This window comes from Trematomus bernacchii, unplaced genomic scaffold (assembly GCF_902827165.1).
Source record: "Trematomus bernacchii unplaced genomic scaffold, fTreBer1.1, whole genome shotgun sequence".
Taxonomy (NCBI): Eukaryota; Metazoa; Chordata; class Actinopteri; order Perciformes; family Nototheniidae; genus Trematomus; species Trematomus bernacchii.
In genome coordinates, this window is record NW_022987689.1 from 8,160,768 (window position 1) to 8,176,501 (window position 15,734).

At 39.6% G+C, this 15,734-nt stretch overlaps 2 protein-coding genes across 7 annotated transcripts in view; both read right to left on the minus strand.

Moving 5' to 3' along the window:
• Positions 1-21: 21 nt before the first annotated feature.
• Positions 22-10,945, minus strand: LOC117488447 (ras-related protein Rab-3A-like). Its single transcript, XM_034137338.1, has 5 exons — positions 10,836-10,945; positions 7,794-8,018; positions 5,988-6,106; positions 3,452-3,576; positions 22-2,628 (listed from the first exon to the last, which is right to left on the minus strand). Exons 2-5 carry the CDS (start codon positions 8,016-8,018, stop codon positions 2,438-2,440), a joined length of 660 nt encoding a protein of 219 aa, XP_033993229.1. The 5' UTR covers positions 10,836-10,945; the 3' UTR covers positions 22-2,437.
• A 772-nt stretch (positions 10,946-11,717) lies between these two features.
• pde4ca (phosphodiesterase 4C, cAMP-specific a) overlaps positions 11,718-15,734 on the minus strand; it is a 54,057-nt gene continuing 50,040 nt past the window's right edge. For all 6 annotated transcript variants that reach the window (XM_034137350.1, XM_034137351.1, XM_034137352.1 and 3 more), the window contains 2 exons: positions 15,289-15,471; positions 11,718-15,067 (listed from right to left, as the gene is read on the minus strand). In XM_034137350.1, coding sequence (XP_033993241.1) covers positions 14,561-15,067; positions 15,289-15,471 — 690 coding nt within the window. In that variant the 3' untranslated portion in view covers positions 11,718-14,560. The remainder of the gene's footprint in view (positions 15,068-15,288; positions 15,472-15,734) is intronic.

A 15,734-nucleotide genomic window follows, 5' to 3' on the forward strand; every position in this document is an offset into this window, starting at 1 on the left:
AAAGTAGAACCGCCACAACTCCAGCTTTTAGAATTGGTTTATTGATTTCCTCATTTTAGCAAATCTGGCATTACAGAATTACAGCACAAATTCACACAACTAATACCCGACAGAAAGAACATTTCTATTTACAAGATGGCAGGGAGGGAGGATGAAGAGGAGAGTTGAACATGATCCATGTTTTTTTTTCTAAGTCACCAGAAAGTTTACAGCTGTAGCAAAACACAATAAATAAAGTAACAAAAAGAAAGAATCAGCAAACAATTCAAAAGTGAACAATGCAGTAAGAATCACTGTTTTAACGAAGTGTTCAGAGTATTCAGTTAGCTACACAAACATTTTCCCTTGTTGAAGCTACTGCACATTGTCTAACAAGCGCTTTGTTTGGCTCCAAATGCCTTGTAGAGATCTCTTTGGAAATAACAGCTATAAGACCTCCTTCATAAACAGTACATTCGCACACCGACGTACAGTAAGTGCATTACAACCCTTCAGCAGGGTTCACGTTGTTTATTTTGATGTGTAGAGAGAAATAACTTCTATTGATCTGTGAGAAGAACAGTCCCCTTTTACACTTCCAAGTCTTAAAAATAACATAACTGATATCAAAAGAAAAACAAACTTCCCTACAAAGCTGTGCGGACATGATAAAAGTTTCTCACTGGAATGTTTTAAACTTCTCCTTGAGGAATCATCTTAAGCTTAATTTTCACTGTAAACACAAATACATTTTCCCTTAAAAGTTTAGTTTAAGCAAGTGAATACTGTTGAACATCACTTTAAAAAGCAGAGTGCAGATTGCACTGCATAATCTAGGAAGAAGATTATCTTTAAAGCAAATTTAAAGTTATAAATAATACAAAATAAATGTTTTATTTTGAAATAACTTACAGGTGTTTTTGCATGCCTTGCATGACTTACTGTTTCTGTACTGTATACACAAGCAGACACATCCCTAACTTTAAAGGGAAATAAAGCTCACAATCTGACATTTACCATGCGTAAAAACATCATGTTCCCCATAACAAAAAGATACAAATATGATCCACCGTAACACAAGAGACAATCTGCGTTGATGTAGAGGTCCGCACTGAATCACATGCCTTTCTAGTGAGCACATTGTATGCAGTGGATGAAAGTTAATACATGAGAAGGGGGCGTGGGCTTAACATGTGAAAGCTTTAGCCTCCATTAGCTAACCAACTGTTCAAACTGTAGGACGGCAGCTTTTAAATTCAGACAGCAGCTCAAAGAACCATCCGGTCAACCAGAGTCGGTTAAAAAACATCAACAACATAAATCTCCCACTAAAGCACAGGTAGGAATCCAATATCCTCAAACATTATTACTGTATCATTTGTTTTTTATACATTTATATATATATTATGAATGCATTTCAAAATGCACAACTATTGACTTTAAAACATTTATACACTCTTTTACATTTTGAGAGACATCCTTTACCTTTTAATTATGTTGTATGTCTTAAAAAAATAGTACATAAAAAAGTTAAAAACAAAAAAAGACCAATAATCTAAAATCAAGCAGTGTTCAGAGGCTTTGCAGCTCCGGACGCCGACACCAACGAAACAACTGACATCCAGTTTTGCTAAAAAAGAATAAAAAAAAATGTTTGGGATCTGGCAAAGGGGCCAAAAAATGAATTATAGAAACAACTTCACAAGCAAACTGATATGAATGTCTTGCTATTCTCACGTTCATTCCTAAAATAAAAAAAGTAAGACCCTGTACTATAATAACCTGAAAAGACTCAATCACAACACTGGGGAGGACCAGTGACTTCACATGCTCAAAAACACACCCAACCAACTCAGAAATGTAAAAAAAACTATCCAAATCTATCCACAGCAACAACCAAATATATCCAATGGGACTAAGAGTAAAACGAATTCAGCGGATTTATACCCAAGTAGGTTTGAGGCGTTGGATCCAAGTAGGGCCTGGGATTTGAGGATAATCAGCATTTTATATTGAAACCCAATTGTAGACACGTCTTTAAGGAATGATGGAGTCTCAGCTTTCACTGGCCTTTTATATTTCTGTTAAGAGACAGTCTGGTGTATGTTTGTGTAAACGTGTGCCAACAAAACAAGAAAACTTGAGATTGTACCTCCGTTACATTTTCTTCACCTCTGCGACTAAATTAGCACTATCACATAATCCCTGAATTACTAACATACAATAAAAAAGAGATTAGTGACAACGCCAAATCTTTGGGGGGAGCCGCTCATGTGGAAAATGCTCTGAGTAGTAAGAGGGGTGGAGAATCTACCTTGTTGTTTGTCTCTATATGGCAGTGTTTGTGTGTAATATATGCGTGTATGAGAAAGAAAAAGTAAGAGACAAACCCAAAAATGTCTGTGGGCTTTAGGAAAGCAGACAGTGCGTGTGTGTGTTTGAGAGTGTGTGTTTTTGTTTAGCATGCACAGTCCTGAGTGGACCTCTGCGGCTGCTCCCCGAGCTGCGGGCCCTGCTTGTTGCCGGTGACGGACGGGTCGTTGTTGTCCAGACTCTCGGACATCCTCTCGCAGATGATGTCCACCAGCCGCTCGAAGGTCTGCTTCACGTTAATGTTGTCTTTAGCGCTCACTTCAAAGTACTCAAAACCTGCCGGGCGGGGGGGACAGAGACGGAGAGAGGCCGTGGGTTACGCTTAATGTTCCCAGGTGAAGCTTACCCAGTTGATCCACTTATCTCATGCGAGGACACACCGAGGACAATCCCTCCCCCTCGTTATCAGATTGGTGTCAGTATTTATAAATTAAATCTATTCACCTAATTAAAACTCTTTCATGTGTGTTTTGAAATATGTTGTTATTGTGACACTATGACTCCTGCTGATCACTCCCCACAGCAATATGCTTTTGATTTACATGTTCCAACAGGGAGAGTAGGAAATAAGACCAAAAACAAGCAGCAACCTGACTCTTGCGTCTCCAGAGGTTGCTTTATGAAGACTGATATTTAGATCTCTTATATTTAAAAAGGTTAATAGACAGTATAGATTCCTGTAAGTAAGGCTCATTGGCAAAGCTACCTTTGATTTACAATGACTTCAGCCTGAAGTGATCTAACATCACTTCCAAACACAGTGAAATTATGTAACGTGGCAAGTTGCTAAATAAAATCAAGATGACATAACAGTTTGGCGACTACGGAAAGGGCATCACATAGAGAGATATTAAACTGTTCATTTCCTTAAAAAACTACAACTTCTAAGCTGATTAGGATCCCATATATGTCCAGACATATCACAAACATTATGAATTTTATTTATGTTTAGATGCTAAATATACACATCACTGCCTCCTCTTTGTTGGAGTCATGATTATATAAAATGTTTATAAATGATCCCAGGAGAGGAGAGGAGGGATAGTAGAGGAGCAACAGAGACATGGCATATAGTTTTCCCTACGATCAGCGGACTCACCCAGCTGTTCTGACAGCTGTCGGCCCCGCTCTGCCGCCACCACCCGCTCGTCCTCCATATCACACTTGTTCCCCACCAGCAGCACCTGGGCGTTGTCCCAGGAGTACGTCTTGATCTGAGTCGACCTGTCAGCAGAAAGGGGGCGGGGCTCAGCTTCATCATTTACTATTAGTTAACTTCGGGGCTGAGCGACATTCTATCTTCTATCCTGATTTAGTCATTTAATTTCTGGATAAATATATGAAACCCAATGTAGCAAGCTTTCAGATGATTTAATTAAAATATATTCTATATGAAATAACCACATGGGAATTTATTTTTTTAAATCCTGTCATTACGGAGTATTTTCCCATTTTAAATATTAAGCATAATTAACAAAGTTTTAAGCAAATTTCTAGAGACATAAGAAATATATATTTCAAGCTATACACTGACCCTGTTTACATGCATGCACATATACAAGTACACATTCATCAAATTGAGGCAGTAGTTTGATAAAAATACATTGGGGTTATTCCCATAAACGGTGTAAGCATATACTGTATGGGTAGAACAAACAAAAGCTGAATGAATGAATGAAGAAAATCCTGCACATTGTTGTATTTTGAGAGTGAATTTTTAAGCATTATTCTTCAGTATAAGAGAGAAGCCTGTCCTGGGGCCTCATTTATAAACGGTGCGTACGCTCAAAGTACGCCAGTTTCTACGCAATGTTTGCGATTTATAAAAAACAAACTTGACGGGAAAATGTGCTGTCCTCCACGCAAACTCTGACCAATGCGTACGCACTAAGCACAACAACGGGAGAGACGAGAAACTGGCACACCGTTGGCAGAAGGAAGAATGGAGAGAAATATGTGGAAATAATACCATAAATAAAATGTTACCTCTCATTTATCAAATATGAAGAATTCATTTTCACAAATTGATTAAAGCCAATCTTAAAATGATTTAACAAACGCCTGTTTGAGACTCCTCAGTGCACACAAAAACATAACTTGGAGAAATAAATAAATACGGAAATGTTATTGATCACCCCTCGATTATGTTCTCTTGTTAAGAAATGTATTCTCATAAATGATGCGGTAAACAAAAGGACAGAATTACTTTAAACTGACGCCGTTTTGCATTTCTATAGGTTGTATAGATACGAGCATGGTTTTATATACTATCATGTTTAATCATGTTTTATGCCGTTCGCCAATAGCCTACTTGATAAGTCGCTCGTAAAACACAGGAGGTATGGAAACTAAGATCAACATATGTGGTAAATTGTACAGCTAATATAACACAACACATTAGTTGTATTTCCTTTAACTGGTGGATTATAGATATATAGTTGCTGATCAACAGCTGGAACACAAACCACCAAATACAAAAACATAATTCAGATCCAGTCGTCATGACTACACTCCGGAGGGATTCCCCGATGATTTCTGACAGTTTCTCATCAAGGGGGTGTCTCCTGTCCCCGGTACAAACACACTGCCTGAGGAAGGTTAGGCTATGTGTATTTTTTTTGTCATTAACCTTTTTCGGAACACTTATTTATTTATTTTGGTGACGATCCGACCTCCATGCTGCTACTCTGGTTCAAACTGCATCCACCAAAAATATTTGATTTATCTCGACCTCCCCAGAATAACCAAAATCTGACACGGTGTGAGATGTCTTTTTTAGCTGTTCTGTCGTCATTTCCTGCGATCTTCTTCATGCAGTCAGTCAGAATGAATGAATGAATGAATGAATGGGCGTTTCTTTGACTATTTATTGGCAAATATGGGCGTTACGTGAAGCCCGCAAAAGCTGCGCCGCATTTCGAGTTGATTGTGATTTATAAAAAAGGGAAACCGGCGTAGGATGTGCCGTACGCAAGTCCTGCGCCGGTACGCAGTCTTTTATCAATCGGAAAATGTCTGTGCGTATTTATTTGCTTTGTCCTACGTAAACAACCTTCCCACGCCAATCCTACGCAAGGCTTTATAAATGAGGCCCCTGAACTTTATTTACTATTTACTCGGGTAATGGAGCTTAAAGGCTGGAGACACTTGTAACAGTCTGAAGCAAAACAAAACTCATAATATCTCAATAGATGATTTCATCACAGCAATTCCATTAAATGGACATTAAACTATTGAAATACCCCCCAGCCTCATTTTAATCAACCACTTCATTTTGAGATATGGGAAATGGCAAAGCCACTGGTAAAGCTTCAATAGAGAAAACATGAAGCATAAAACAAGTCACCAGACAGGTTTTAAATAATTCAAGTTTAACATACTTATCCAAACCAATTATTTGGATAGGTAAAGAAAGGCCAATGTTGAAATGTAAACAAAACTATCTGGTGTAAACATCTTTTCTGCTTAGTCACTTTTTGATTCAAGTTTGACTAATTTAAGCAGACATTAAGTTTAACTTATGTAGCGGTCAATGTATCTGTATGTATACACAAGGGACTAGTTTTTGAGTTACCTGACTACTAAAGTTTCCACCTTCATAAACACACAGAAAGGCACACAGAGGAGTCACTAACCAGTCTTGAACGGCGTTGAAGGACTCCTCGTTGGTGATGTCATACATGAGGATGAAGCCCATGGCTCCCCTGTAGTAAGCTGTGGTGATCGTCCTGTAGCGCTCCTGGCCAGCAGTGTCCTGAAAAATAAACACACAAAACACAAAAAAATAATCAGTTAGGTCGCATTCACACCTAATAGTCAGTTTTCAGGTGCGCACCAGACGACAGTTTGTTACATTGTTTCATTTTTCAGAAGGTTCGGTTTGCGTTCACACGGGCAAAACTCAAACGGACTATAAACTTTAAACACAAGTCATGTGCACGGAAATGCTGTTCAACCATTGGTCAGACATTAATCCCGGCAATTTCTACCGGAGCCTCCGCCATGGAGCATCGGCACTTTCGGCAGGTTATTCTCATGCTGCTGTTAATCTGGAGATCAACAGACTCTAGCGGCCCGCGCATATGATTATATAAATCAGACAACGTCCGTTAAAAAACATTATAACACCAGGGTTTGATTCAACCGTACTAAACAAGGCTGGTGTGAATGCGACCTTAAACATTATGTTGAAAATGCACTTGCTCATGCAGTCGTCTAAAAAGTGTCAATGTAAAATCAAATCCAAAGCGTTTGGAGACATGAGTGTGTTTGCGTTTGTTGTCTTTTCTTCAGACCGTCACCCAGCACCTGCGAGGGATTTATGACGTGCCTCCTGATGATCTCCGAGGTTTAACATTAGGCCAATGAGCATTAGGTATTCCTCTGGTGTCCCATGAAACAAGCAATTGGTCCCAGGGTCAGGCTTTATGGCTCATGTTAAGAACACTTCAAGGGTATTGGCGTTACACAGCCGATGAAGTGACTCTAGGACTGCAGAGGGCAGCTGGTAACCATCAGAGACGTACGGTAACAGAGACCGTCTCAGACAGATGTGAGGGTGCAAGATAAAAAACAGGCAATCTTACTGAGGACAATCTAAGGAAATGTGCCCTAATTCTGTTAATCAAATCTAGTTTGTGCTGTACTGTACTGTAATGCCAAAATGCTAAGACGATTGACAAAAAATGTATCTGCAATTTTTCTGATGATTAATTTCGGTTAAAAGCTCATTTCAGACAAAAATTTCAAAAACTACTGAAGCTTCTCCAATAGGAGGATTTGCTGATTTCAGTGATTTCCATCATGGTAAAGTGAATATCTTTGGTGTTTTGGGCTGTTAGAAGTGGGTTAATTGATAATGTAGATAATACCCTGCAATTGTTAGTTGAAGGGTATCAGAAATGTCACTGCTGCTGAAATCTGTAATTATATTCCAGTATATTGTTTTGGATGTATTGAATCCCATAAAGTCTTCCATTAAGTCTTCCATCCATAAAGAAACCATTAAGGTAGAGCAGAAGGAAGAATTTTTAAGTTTGTTTAGCTTTCATTCACAATTTGGATGTGTATTTGTAATATACTGTTTCTGTGGCTGAGTCACTGAATATTAAAGAGAAATATGACAACCACATAAGACTCAAAACACATCTGTAATTACTGTATATAATGTCAAATGAATTGTGGCCACAGGCACAACTCTCACTGTTACACCATTACTTATTCAGTGCCAGTGGTACCGAGGTCTAGACAGCACAGTGGCACTGAATAATGAACACTGATAACACAACAGGTAGCAATAAGCAAAGCAAGGTAAGTTAGCAAGTCTTTTTCACAACACCTCAGCAGTTCAGATTTAAGTGTCAGCCACTGAAAAGCAACCATTGGGCAGACTGTGTTTCACTTGCTGCCCCAAATCAAATGTTCACAGTTAACTTCCTCACCCATATCTGCAGCTTTATCCTCTTGTCGTTCCTGTAGATGGTCTTCACCTTGAAGTCGATGCCCACTGTGCTGACAAAGGCTGGCGTGAATGAGTCGTCTGCATAGCGGAAAAGGAAGGAAGTCTTTCCTACGCTGCTGTTGCCAATGATGAGGATTTTAAACATGTAATCAAAGTTCTGGTCTGAAGTCTCCTTCTGTCCGTATGTGGCATTTGCAGACGCCATCTATGCAAGGATTGAGATCAGACATTAATGAGTTAAAAAGGAAATAGCCTAAAACAACAACATCAATTATATTCAATACAATAAAGACAACACAACAGACATAGATCACAACATCTAACAGGCTTGAATCAAAGCTTCTCTGACAGTGTCTGAAAAACTAGACATTATATAAATCTACAAATGTAGAGCTGCTGTATTTGATCACATCAGATTGTGCAGGTACTTTATTTCTGATATTGTGTCCACTCCCTTTTGTTACAATGTCATACACAATTCTCCTGCCACTGGCTAAAACATTTCATGTTTAAGGCAGATAAAGGATTTTTTTTTTTTAAATAAGGAAATTGAACAGCCATTTAATAAAGTATTACTGTTTTGGTTTAGGAAATGTGACAGAGTAGTTTGCATATTTTTGTATAAAACTGTATTCGTTCAAATTGGTTTATGGCAAGTAAACAAAATATGAAATAACAATTTATCTACAACAAACATTGTGACATTAAAGAAACATAAGATAATTTGAAAGATATACTGACATCAAGAAAAATGTAAACAAGAAATATTAAGACAAAATGTGTTTATTCACTAGACTCATGGGCGTAATTTCCACTGGGGACAGGGGGGACATGTCCCCCCCACTTTTCAAAATCCCGTTTGTGTCCCCCCCACTTTTCAAATGTGTTTATTTTTTACGCAAGTGGTCCTCGTCACGGAGGAGCGTCTGTGTGTGTGTGGCACGAGCGCATTTTGTGAGAGAGAGATAGAAAGAGAGAGAGAGAGAGAGACAGAGAGTTACGGGGGTTGTTGTTAGCATTTGGTGCTAGCTCGGAGCTAACGGAGATTAGTAGCTGTTTCAACAATAAGGAGAGGGAGAGCTCTTTCCTGTCGGACTTTGAGAGACTGAGAGAGAGAGAAATAGAGAGAGAGACAGAGGGACAGAGAGAGAGACTGAGAGAGTTACGTGGGTTGTTGTTAGCATCTGGTGCTAGCTCGGAGCTAATGGAGATTAGAAGCTGTTTCAACAGTAAGGAGAGGGAGAGCTCTCTCCTGGGGGACTGAGAGAGATCACGTCCGCTCAGTGAGGTAAAGGACTCTGAGGGATTAGGTTGTAAACTGTAGTCTAAATTATCTCAGTGGCTCTCAAACGGTTTGGTCATCTATGTAAACAAATATTTCCATCTATGTAATATTAGTTGTATATAAAATAAGTTAAGAAATCCTTCCAATGTGTACTATAGGTCAGTACAAAAATAAAAAACACAGTTTGAAAAGGGAGTGATTAGTCAAATATGCATAAATAAAAAGAAAGAATGCAGACTAGGTAAGATAAAGATATAGAGAGGAGTTTATCAATGATGTGTTATTGCTTGTGAGCATATTATAATGGTTTTTTGATTATTGAAATATATACAGTTCTGTTTCATTTGATTGTTGAGAGCTGTATCCATACATCTCTTAATGTTGCCCTCAAAGTGCACCAGATTGATGCATTCAACTTCAATTTAAAGACAAAAATCTTCCCGGGGGTGCATGCCCCCGAACCCCCCAACAGGAGGTAAGGTCATCTCAAATAAAACAGGTTCACATGGATAGGATACTAGATAAGTGTGCACACTCATTATATACACTACACATTTTTCTTGGATTTGTTAACACTATAGTCCCTAATATATTTGTAGAAAGGCAGGAAATGGAATTAAATTGAGAAAATGTTTCATTGCGGAGGACTCCCTGTTTTGTGTCCCCCCCACTTCTCAAACCAAAGTTACACCCTTGACTAGACTGACTTAACTATTTCTGGTTAGTCTTCTCTCTTTCAACTCGTATGTGGCATCAATGATTCACTACCTACATAACATAAGACGAATGCACAGAAAACGGAGATTTACTGCTGATCTCCATCATTCATCAGAAAGACCAAAGTGGCAGTGTACCACAGCCTCATTTAGCCCGTGTTGCGTGAGGCCAGGTTACACTCAGCAACACTCATAACTTTATCAGGTCTTAAAATGATGCAGCCGTTTCGCCAAGAGGCTGTGTCAACAGTACCAGTCGATACCCACACACAGGGTTTCCACTTCATGCCAATAATACCGCTAGGGCAAGGACTCCAAACCTCCGCCCCACGGAAGATAAGAGGACGGAAGTACCGGAGCTTAGCAGGCTAAGCATCAGCTGCTAAACGGACTATCCCTCCCCATCCAGGAGGGCATTGCAGCGATAGCCAGCCAATTATGAATGACCATATGGTTGGACTGAATTTGCCCTGTATTACATTAAAGAAACGCCGACAAACTCTCATACGTCTGTAGTGCTCTGTGCCCGTCTCTAAACACAAGAAGCTCTCAATTAAAACGGCCTTAAACACATCCTTATTATCCAGAGCTTATCTAGCGTTAGCTAGCTAGTGAATACGTAGCCTGAAATTGACACTCTGGTTCACGTTAGCTGCAGAAAAAACACATACATTAGACTACACGTCGTTTTGTCATATATTATTTACCGCCTGTATTAAATATTAAACGGTTGTGAAAGTGATGATAGCAACACAGATACAAATGCAGTTGTTATCCCGTGAAAACGCATGAAATCAAGCTAGCATCGCTACCTTTAATGCTAACACAGCAGACCGTTACCAGTATTTAAAAGTGGCATCAGGAGCTAGCTAAGCATCCCAGCTATGTCAAATGAAGGTTACTCTTCTTATTTACGACTAAATGTTGAGTATAAATCCAGGGTATAACAAGCGTGTAACCATCCACTGAAACTATTAGACTTAACACGGCCCCGCAATGACAAAAACAACGCAGTGTTTACCGTGAAAGGTGTGTTTAATCCTCAGCTTCCCAGCAGCGACTAGCCCAGTCAATGCCCAGTTATGCACCTGCAGTAGCTCCGTGCGCCTCTTGATTGACAGCCCCGGCATAAGCGGCTATGTACCTACGTACAAGCAGAGTGTAAGGACGATTGGCACGAGGATTGACCAATCAGAGAAGAGGATCCGTTCATTCACACAGAGCCTTGCCTCCACCCATTTTGTAAATTATTGAGGGGGTTTGATTCAGTATTTAGCTGAGGCTGAAAAGTGAATGAAGAAGGTAGGAGTAAACTATGTAATACAACAGAATAATAAAATAGACAAATGCAAGTACAGTAGAGGAAGATTGATTCACAATGCTAAAGTTGGTAAAGGTGAAGTTAATGACGTTATAAACTTCTTTCTGGTGAAACATTTGTATTTATTTAAGTCTGCAATGTAGTGCAGTACAATATGAAATAGCTTACATTGGAAATAGACTGCTCAAGTAAAGTATAAGTACCTCAAAATTGCCCTTAACTTTAGTACTTTTTTGACCATCATTAGTTAATTTTCAGCTTTTGTTTTGATCAGCAAAATAAACCTTATCAAAAGTATAGTCATTATGAAGAACGGTCTCGTTTGGTGTTATGTTACCACTGATATCCTATTATTGTATTATATTTATTACAGGTGCATAATCATATGCAATATTTTACTATTGTAGTTGTTAAATGCATATTATTTTAGCCATCTCTTGGGGTTGTTTAATGCATTATATTTCATAAGCCCACATAACTGAACAATCAGTTGATGCATAGTACGATTTTCTAATGACTTATCAGCAAGCTGCTTCCTTTTAGGAGGTTGGTTTTCCTCAACATTTAGAGACAAAGACATCAAAGAGTGAATCGTTTTTTCCTTTATTGGCAAGGCAAACAGTTCTAGTTGGAGAGAGGGCTAACACACCCACAGTTAAACAGCAGAGTTTGGATTGTCAAAGCTGCAAAGTCTTCACGACCAATATTCATAAAATCTCTAAGAACAGAAAAACTGATCTAGGATGACTTGAGGCCGTGTGACTATATTATCTTCACTATATATCAAAGAAGTCTCAGATCAGCACACTTACTGTAAGATCGTGAATGAATATGTGATCAGATCATTGAAAACAGAGGAAGACAGGAGATGAGAGATGTCTCAGAAATATGTCACTAAACTATTTTTATACCAAGAAAAACATGAAAGTGAATATTTTTGCTTATGTATAATGTTATTCGCAGACATAAAGAAATGAAAAGAGAAGGGGGAAAAAAAGCTGAGTTACAGTTGACATCTGTCCTGTGTGACTTTCTCACACATAAGTACTAAACCTCAGACTAAAATAAGTCTACCGTTCCATCGTTTCTGACAGGTAATACCGAAATAATAAATAAACTGTACATGAAGCACTGTGAGGAAAATGTACAAAATCAAACAATTAGTGACATGCAGAGACAGACTGAATCCTCGCATGTTGTGCTGGTTGAGCTGTTGTTAGATAGTCCTTAGTGTTGAAGGCATCCTTGAGTGTTTGTCTGTTTGGTGATGTTTATGGCTACAGAAAGGATTACACATGTTTTACTCCAGCATGTCAGTTAACACATCTATGACCAGAAAAAAAAATCCCAAGTTTGAAGGTAAGGCGTTCAGCTCGTTCACACATTCAAATAGTTTTCACTCTGTTTTATGGTTATAAAATAAAACAAGTTTTTCCACAGGTCAAGTTCTGTAAGATCTCTATATTCTTCATCCTGCAGCCAACGTCATGCACTTCAACAGAACGCTTCTTTTTCATACAGTCAATTATAAAAAGGACAAAAAAAACGACTTCAGTCCCTCCGAAATCCGACCTTTAAGAGCTGTAGTGGTGCAGCCCGTGCAATTCAACTCAACCACCAGCCATCAGAAAAACAGTGAAACAGTCACTATACATGTTAAACTGTACTGGAAGTGCAGAACTGTAAAAGTACCATACAAAGTGCTTTGGTTTATTCTTAGCAAATACATCAAAAAAGTCAACCCAGTCATTCACTCTCACACAATAAAACAAAACACTGTATTAAGACAATATCAGTTTCAGTTACCGTTAGAACTGGAGTTTAAAAAAAATTGTAACAGAGACACTCGGGTCAGATTGGCACACAGTGTGCTACAATCAACCAACTTTATCAGTCATGGATGGAAAGTAGCCAGTGGCAAAATGGAAATTACAGTACGGGTTGTGTCATGCTTGCTTGGCACTTGTTTGTCATTGACTATGTCCCTGTGAAGAGCAAAATATTGATCAATGAGGAAAAAAAAGAAGAAAAAAATTCTGGCTCATCCATCCTGGTTTGTTTGTTTTCTACAGTTACAATGATGCTGACATCCGTCTTTGCAACCCTTGTGCTTGGATGCTGTGTGACACGTCTGTAATTACCATGATGGATTTGTATGGATAGTTTGATGCAGTTTGTAGATGTACTGTAGCGTTTAGTTTTTGCATGATGTCTCCGCTGGTTGCTTGGCAGCCCTTCCAAAGCTGTTTTGAAGTCAACAGCCTTCAATGTGTTCATGTTTTGGCTCAGTCCCAACTATAAAGTGCTCAACTTGAAGGGAAACCTATAAACATGGGTGCCAAATATTAAGAACTCAAGAATTAGTGACTTGAAATTTAAGTCAAAATAGCAACAAAACTGAAACATTACTGATATTTGGGGTAGTCCTCCAGTTCAATGGGTTTTGAATATAGCTTTGCAAATCATTTGCCTCCAATGCCAGAACTTTAATTCCACATGTCGACACTGGGAGGCACCATATGCACAGCCCACATAGCTGGATGTAATTCCTGACTGAATAACACTACGCTGACCCTGGCTCATTATTGTCACCGACAATATCATAGTTTAGGTTTATAAAATGGAAATAGTGAGCCTGAAACACTTCTAAAAAACTTCAAAATATTATGCATTGCCAGCCATTTATAGCAACACTACTGTTTGCTGAACATAATTAAATAGGCTGTGCAAGCTGAAAGAAGTGCTACGTATACAATAATAATGATAGCGCCACTCGAAATGTTTGCTACATTAAAAATGACTGCATAAAATCATGCATAGCTTCTTTCTGCCATTACTTTGCCTACACTGCTTTGGAGTCTGCTATTTACTGTACCTTCATTGACTGCAATTCAATGGACCTAAATAAAAGATAACAAAACAAACAAAATAAGAACTAAGAAGGCAGGGTAAAGTTTGGCAAGATGTCTTAAAATATGTTTTCACGCTCATTCATCACTTCCTCACTTTCTTCACAAAGAGGAAGACAGTTCTGTCTTTGTTGAAGTAGACCTTGGGTTGGCTGGTAAAGGGGAAGTTTTAGGTTTTAAACTTCTCATCCTCGCTGTAGTTCATCCACAGTACGTCTGACTGAAAGACGCAGAGCATAGAGGACAGTTCAGAAACTTGGTTTCCTGTCCTCTATTAAAATGTCCATCTGTTTCTCTCCAGTGCAAGTGACTGCTGGGTAAAACTGCAGCATTTTTTTAACACCCTCCGCAACCACCGCACTCACTTACTCCCCACCCTAGGTTTGCTGTCATGCTGTCCGCAGAAACCAGAGGTGGTGGTGTTTGGTTGGAGTGGGAGAAAGGGAGTCAAGAGGAGGCACCGAGATCAATAAAAGAAACAAAAAAGGCCCAAAAAAATACTACTTTTGGCGGGTGCTATGTCCCAAGTCTGAAGCGTGGGACTCCAGAGACGCCTTCATTCTCTGTTTCTCTTTCTTCAGCCATTTCTTTATCAGAGTCTAATGAGAACGTTCTGACTGAATCAGTGGTGAGCTTTTTGGCGAGCATGCGAGACGTGGAAGAAACTGAATCCAATCCGCTGCCAGAATCACTTCTGGAGAGTTCGGGCCCCCGACTGTCGCTGTAGCTCTCCTCTTCCTCGGGCAGACTCTCGTCATCAGACTCTCCCTCTTCTTCCAAGGTCAGCTCAAACTGGAACTTGTCCGCCGAAATAGAGCCGCTGCCCCCACCGAGCGCTGAGGCTTCCCCGGTGAGGGCTCCCTCCTCGGGGCCCTCTGGGTGGGGGGAGGGGCTGTGGGGGATCATGCTCTGGTACCACTCTCTGTTGTCCTCCAGTGTGTCCAGGATCCCCTGAGCGTCGGGGTGCACCAGGTCGGCCCACGTCTCCCACAGAGGGTGAACAATGTAGTCAATGAAACCCACCTAAAGAGCGAGACAAAAGTGTTTTTTTCAGTACCCTTCTTGCTAAATTCTCTCCACCATTTTATTTGTTATTTATTTGATATACCCTTGTTAGTCCTACAGAGGGGACATTTATATTCTGCACTTGACCCATCCTAGTGCTTAGGAGCCGTATTGCACATTTTTTATTCAACACTTAGAGTAGATTTCATGAGTTAAATATTTCAGCTCTAATATTGTACCTGGTTCTTCTCTATGGAGGCGTTGTGTTTGTCACACATGGGGCTGACCTCCATGCCCTTGTCTCTCTCCCTGTCCCCCTGGGTGAAAAACTCCACCATAATGCGATCTGTCCACTGCCGGTACAGCTCCAGAGGCTTGGTGGGGTTGCTCAGGTCTGCACAGTGCACCATGTTCTGAAGGACCTACGGTGAAATAAAAAAAAGAATCTGTCTATTCAGATATACAGCACACATATTTCTGTTTGGTTTGCTTTTGTTTTGGTTTCCATCAGGCCCTGAGATTGAACATTTTACGGTTAGTTGTAACTTAGTGAGCAGTTCTGTGTTAAGTAGGAAGTGCACAGTCTGTTTTTTAGCTTTCCTGCTGGGAACATGGTGGATGAGACCGGATTAAACTGAACTAAAACAGTAAAGTTGGAGGCTGTAAAAAACAAATCAATTAGCTG